The 6,206-nt window shown below is 37.2% G+C and overlaps 2 protein-coding genes across 2 annotated transcripts in view; both read left to right on the forward strand.

The window, feature by feature from the left end:
* bbox1 (butyrobetaine (gamma), 2-oxoglutarate dioxygenase (gamma-butyrobetaine hydroxylase) 1) overlaps positions 1-6,206 on the forward strand; it is a 47,733-nt gene that overhangs the window by 6,618 nt on the left and 34,909 nt on the right. The gene's annotated exons all lie outside the window — the stretch shown is intronic.
* Positions 519-3,334, forward strand: fibinb (fin bud initiation factor b). Its single transcript, XM_014016997.1, has one exon. It carries the CDS (start codon positions 1,203-1,205, stop codon positions 1,824-1,826), a length of 624 nt encoding a protein of 207 aa, XP_013872451.1. The 5' UTR covers positions 519-1,202; the 3' UTR covers positions 1,827-3,334.

Raw genomic sequence — 6,206 nt, forward strand, 5'->3', positions numbered from 1 at the left:
GATAGATAGATAGATAGATAGATAGATAGATAGATAGATAGATAGATAAACAGACAGATTTTACTGCAGACTTGAAGTCTAAATGTCATTAAATAGATATAGTTTATTTTAAATGATTATGACAATATTGGTTTTAGACAAATGTTTTTAAATGTGTAAATGTTCACTTTCTTTTAATTCATTGTTTAAAAGCTTACAATGTTTTGCTATCGGCCATTGCTGGAGGCATGGCCTTATATCGAAGCATTTACATTATTAAAGTAGACTATTAAAGACAAAAGGCACTTCTAAACTATACATATATACACAAAACTGAAAACTAAGGGAGACGTGAAAGTGCAGCTCTTAAGTAAATGTTTATTTAAAAATATTTTAAATTACTAAATGATACTGACACCTAATTATAATGTAATCCAAYAAATTAGTCTGTAAAAGTTATCATTCTGTTGAAAATCATAAAATGTAACGGAGTAATATTATTTTGTTATATTATGAAACTTTAATAAAAGTTGGTTTTCTCAACGATCCTTGTAAAAAAAAAAAGGCTGCTGTGCTGCAGAATAAGTTGTCATCAGCTGTTACAAAAAAAGAGTAATTTCTTTAAATGTGCCACTACCCTTTAATTACAGGGCTGGGTTCCAGATTATCATGTGGTCACTTGTGGAGCCCTATCTGCCGACATGTCAGGGCTGTGGGAGTGAACATAAACTCGGTCTGTCTGTGTTTCGGTGAGGGTTTTTCCAGCTCGGCCCCGGTGCTGGAGTGGATGCAGCCTGCTGAAATGACGGAGGAGCTGTAATCTGAGAGGAGCTCAGAGGGATTATTAGTCAAGAAGCCAAGAGCGGCACTTCACACAACCAGATGTTGCGTTTGAGGCACCGGGAGAAGTCGGGAGCAGCAACGACTCTTCCCCGCGCCTAGACGAACTTTTTACACACTGGTGATGCAAACTGGCAGGGAGGATTAAAAAAGGAGAAACAAGAGGAGCTGTTAAAAAAAACTATTTGTTGTTTGTTTGGGGAGGGGAGAAGAGAGGAGAGGACTTGAAAACTTTACAACTATAGCTCAGATTCAAGCTAGTATTTGATTTGCAACGTTCACGTGCGCTGAAATGAAATAGTAAATTAGGACTCTTTGGTTTTCTCCCGGCGTTAAAAACTTTTTTTTAGTCTGTGTGAGTGTATGTGGAACAAGTGGGAGTCATGGCTTTACTTCACTTGCTCCTAAGYGCCGGGATGCTGTCCCTGTCCGTGCGTGGAGCTTTTTTCCGGGGACCTTTACATCCAGAGATGTCAAACGGAACTTTTCATCATTACTTTGTGCCGGACGGCGACTACGAGGACAACGACGACCCGGAGAAATGCCAGATGCTCTTCAAAATGACCGACGAGCGAAAGTGCACTCTGAACGARGACCAGGACGCCGTGATTCGGGAYGACTTCACCATCATAAAGCGGCAGATAGAGGACTCGGCGCGGGTGCTGGAGGGCATCGGCAAGAGCGTCTCCTACGACCTGGACGGAGAGGACAGCTACGGGAAGTACCTGCGGAAGGAGACGACCCAGATCGGCGAGGCGTTCACGAGCTCGGAGAAATCCCTGCTGGAGCTGGAGGTGAAGTTCAAGCAGAGCCAGGAGAGCGAGCTGAGGGAGGAGCACCGGCTCAATGACGACTTTCTCAACATGATAGTCCACACGCGGGACGCCCTGAAGGAGACCCTGGACATTTCTCTGGGCCTGAAGGACAAGCACGAGCTGCTGTCTCTCATCATCCGCAGCCACGGCACGAGACTGAGCAGGCTGAAGAACGAGTACATGAAGTTCTGAAAGAAAATAGTCCCTAAACGCCTCATTAGAGCACAAAGAAAAGTTATTTTCATAGTGTGGTGTGGAGAAGAAGGGGTGTATTTTATTTTATTTTATTTTTATTTTATTTTATTTTTGGTGGGGGGGCATAAAATTTAAGCATTGGTGTTTTTTTATTTTAAAGAAAATTATAGTCATTTATAGCAGTTAATTTTTGAGGCATTTGCTCAGATTTAGTAACATAAAAAGAGCATTAAATGTGTGATAGCAACTAAACTGGGTGCAGCATTGTTACCTGATCTCAGGGTCCTATTTGGTAGAACAGCCGCATGTCAGAATATTTTTGTTTTATTATAATATAGTCTGTTTTTTTTGGGAAGTTGTGTTGAAATATTTAATACTATGCAAAATGCACGTTGAGGACTATACAGATTGATGGTGTGAAGTTTAGTTCACAAAAATCTGGGCCTATGGGTAGTTACCTTGGTTTTTGTGTTAGAATGTATTGTTTTTACTTTACTGTACTGGACTGTATCTGACACCGTCAACACTTTATATTTATATAAGGTGTAGATAAAAAAAAATAATGAAAAAAAAGCTAATATATTTTCACAGTAACCGACATGTAATCTTAAAAAATACTCTGCTGCAATTTCTGCGAAACAGCTTGCAGGAGAAATWCTTCATGCATCAACTAGCCAGATGAAATGAAAACAACTGAAATACCACGCTAAACATCAAAACAAACCCAAGAAAATGTCAATTAAAATGGAAATAAACTATTTAACACATTTTTCTGGCTCTATGCACTAAAGAGAATTTTTAATTTTATAGAATAAATCCCAAATTTGATGAATTCTTTATGAATGATCAATTTTTTTTTTTTTTGCTCGATGTGTTGAGTGTTGTTCAAAATCTATGTGGAAATGAATTCTCTGTATGACTTTGGAACATAGAATGAAAAACAAAAGGCTTTAGTCCTCTATGACTGAAGCCAGGGATTTAAATATTTACTTGAGAGTAAAACTGGATGCACAGCTCAGTGTTTGCATTCCCTTCTGAATCCTGTTTTTAGATCAAATATTTAAAATAAAGCATTAAAGTAACTTTAGTTCCTCGTCTTTGACCCTAAATATGAATGTTCCCGAACAGTCCAAATAAATGTTTACATGGTTTGACGTAGCTGTTGTAGTTTTGTCTCGTTTAGTTTTATAGGTGAACAGACTTTGCACAATTCTTTATAGGTTGTGACATTATAGTCCTTGTAATGTTGTAAAATGTACAGTTTAATATTAGAAGTAAATACTGTGAGTGCCAATATCTTTATGAATGAATCATTGTATCTATGTTTGTTATGCAAATTTGAACTATCTATCCTTGTTTACCTTCACGACAAGATGTAAGACTTTGATGGATGAGACTGCAGGCAGCACTCGTGTCTTTTTGTGTCAGAAACTTCTCAGTGTGACTCCATGTTTATTAAAAATTGTCTCGTGACTTCTTTGAATAAAGTAATTATGTTCAAAGTACAACGTTTCTGCAAGAGTCAGTGGGGAGGGGGACAGAGGGGCAGGGGGCTCAGCTCGGATCAAAGCACTTGCCCTTCCAATCGTTCTTGTTTTCATCCAGTAGTTTATGATGCCAAAGTGACAACAAGCCATTAATTATGTCAGGAGTTATTCCCATGGCGCTGCCTGCTGGAGGTCTTTGGATCGTGTGCCGCGTAGCCGACCCCACAAAATGGCAGTAGCACCGAAATAATTGGGAGAGCATGATATATTGCCMCGTGCAAATTACAAAGTTCCTCACCATGTTTGCCTAACAAGGTTTTCAAGTCAGCTATGAATTATACTCAAAGGCTCCAGCCTCATAATTATAAGTGCTTTGAAGAAAGTAGCTGCTTATCGGCATTTATGAGAAGCAAAGATGTAAGGGTGTGTGTTTTAGGTGCTGCAGCGGGCCTTACGAAGCCCCCCGCTAGCTCTCAACGAATTTATTAAAAACTTTTGCAGCCATAGTTTGGCCCACGAAGGTCCCGGGTAATTTCAAGCAAACCTGACATGTTCAATTAAAGGAATTAAAATTTTTGAACTACGCAATTTATCAAAAACAAAAAAGATGTCCCCTACAAAGAGCAGATTGTCTCACAGATTAAACTCAGGATGAAGCAACATACTGCTCCAATATATCAACTATCTTACCTTATTTGTTTTCACAAGAGAGGGCGGTTTTCTCGTTTAAGCTTTAAACAGATTAATGGTACCATGTAGTGGGAAAGCCATTTATCTAACTGGCATCCTTGACAGGATAAGTGCCACCATGAGACTTTGAGTTTATTTCACAGCGGAGAGGTATTGCCCTAATTTGTATTTAACATTGATCCTAATGTTATATAATGGTACTATTAGCTACAAATGAATAGCCTTTGTTATTTCAATAAAAGTTTTGTGCAAACAAAATGTTTTTACAGAAAGATGTAAAAATATTGTTAGCAACTACAAAACATTTTACTCATAAGTTTTGCTTTTGCTACTCATTATCTAGATGGATTACAGGGTGAGTAAGGCAGCTATACAGCCTGACTACTTTTATTACATGAGAAAAGATTGGATAAGCTTGAGCCAACAAGCACATAGCCTACCAGTTTGTTAGATAATGGAGCTGTCATCATTGTTTTAGCCTTATGAACYGACTGCCATGTTGTAAATGTGGTGGTGTTTAGGTTAATAATTTACAAAATGATGCTTTTTAAAATGAAGACTCGCATGTTAGCGTGTGCTGTTTAGATAAAAGGATTGTGCTGCACAACCAGCAGGTACAGCCCGTCCTGGCTGAACCTCCAACAGACCTACGAACGGCTAAACTGAGAGGTAACTGTGTTACTTTTACTTGTGTTTTTTTAAGCTATAAATTTCTGAGGAATAAATTAATCCAGACTAGTTATTCAAATTCATTACAAATTTTGAATAACTTTTTTAAACTTTCATGGCAATAAATGATAAGTTTCACTGTCAGTCTGTTGGGCTAAAAAGTTTTACAACTTGAGAATGAACAAATGCAAATCAGGCTGGTCTTTGACTTTTTGTTTTTCTTCAACAAACATTTTTAAAGATTAAAAGGCATTTAGATACAAGAGGACTGACTTATACAAACTAAAGCAAAGCAATGCCCAGGAGTTTGCTTTCAGTCCTCTGTTTACCCTGCTGGAAACTTCTATACAAATGTTTCTAGTAATTTTGTTATAGAAAAGGCATTYGAATGGTGATGATTGGTAACCATTTTATCTGACAAAGAAACTTATTGTATAGTAAGTGCCAATACATGTTGTCATTTTTGAGCTGTCTGTTGAAGCAGATTTTTCATTTCTTTGTGAACAAATAGTGAAAAAAAGAGCTTTGTGTGTCTACGTAGAAAGAATAAGAGACACAAAACAACMCATCAAGTCATCMWWTTCAAACATGTTTGTTTTTTAGAAAAAAAAAAGTGTCATAAAAAATGGATACATTTCTCAGATCTCTCCTTTTCAGGTTTATTTTGCACCAAAATGACAACTCCGTTCAAAAAAAAAATCTGAGATGTTGGATGAGTGAAAACATAAGAAACCAAATCAATTATTTTTTAATAGCAAAAAGAAGAGCAAAAGAATGTAGACCTTTTATAAAATTATACGGCAGCCACACAAGTTGGGATTGATGTGTCATTTGACAGTTTTATTATTATTTTTTTAATCTCACTATGCACCCAAGGTTTTTAGTTGGTGAGAAGTCTGGACTATTTGCAGGTCAGTCTAGCACCTGGACACATATGGACCCACACTGTTGTAACAACTGCTGTATATGTTTTAGCGTTAATGTCTTGCTGAAACAAAAAGCAAAGCCTTTCCTAAAAAAATGCATTGTCTGAATGAAAGTGTGTTGTTCTAAAATCGGTATATACTGTTCCGCTTCGATGTGTCATTTCAGATTTAAAAGCTGGCCATGCCAAATAAAAATAATGCACCCCCATACTATTTGAGAGGCAAGCTTTTGGGCTGTGTGCTAACGGAATTGTCTGTCTCTCATGGAGGAGATGTCATATATGGTTCCCAAACAGATCGTCAAATTTTCATTTGACCACCAAGCAGTTTTTCTCCAACCTGAAAAGCAACAGCCATAAAACACAGTTAGAGCCAAACTGATGAAGCGTATTGTTTTTTATTAATTAGGAATGCCTCAGCAAAATCAAGCTATTAAATAAAGCCAGAGATTGCAAAACAAAATAATAATGATGCAGTGTTTTTTTTCATAATTCCCTATTTTTTCTCAGAATTGAGGGATTCTATATTTTTTCCCTCAACTTGATTTAATATAGCAACTGTAACTGACTACAATACATTTTTTCTTTTTTAATTGTTTCTTAATG

The sequence above is a fragment of the Austrofundulus limnaeus genome, unplaced genomic scaffold (assembly GCF_001266775.1).
Source record: "Austrofundulus limnaeus strain Quisiro unplaced genomic scaffold, Austrofundulus_limnaeus-1.0 Scaffold159, whole genome shotgun sequence".
Taxonomy (NCBI): Eukaryota; Metazoa; Chordata; class Actinopteri; order Cyprinodontiformes; family Rivulidae; genus Austrofundulus; species Austrofundulus limnaeus.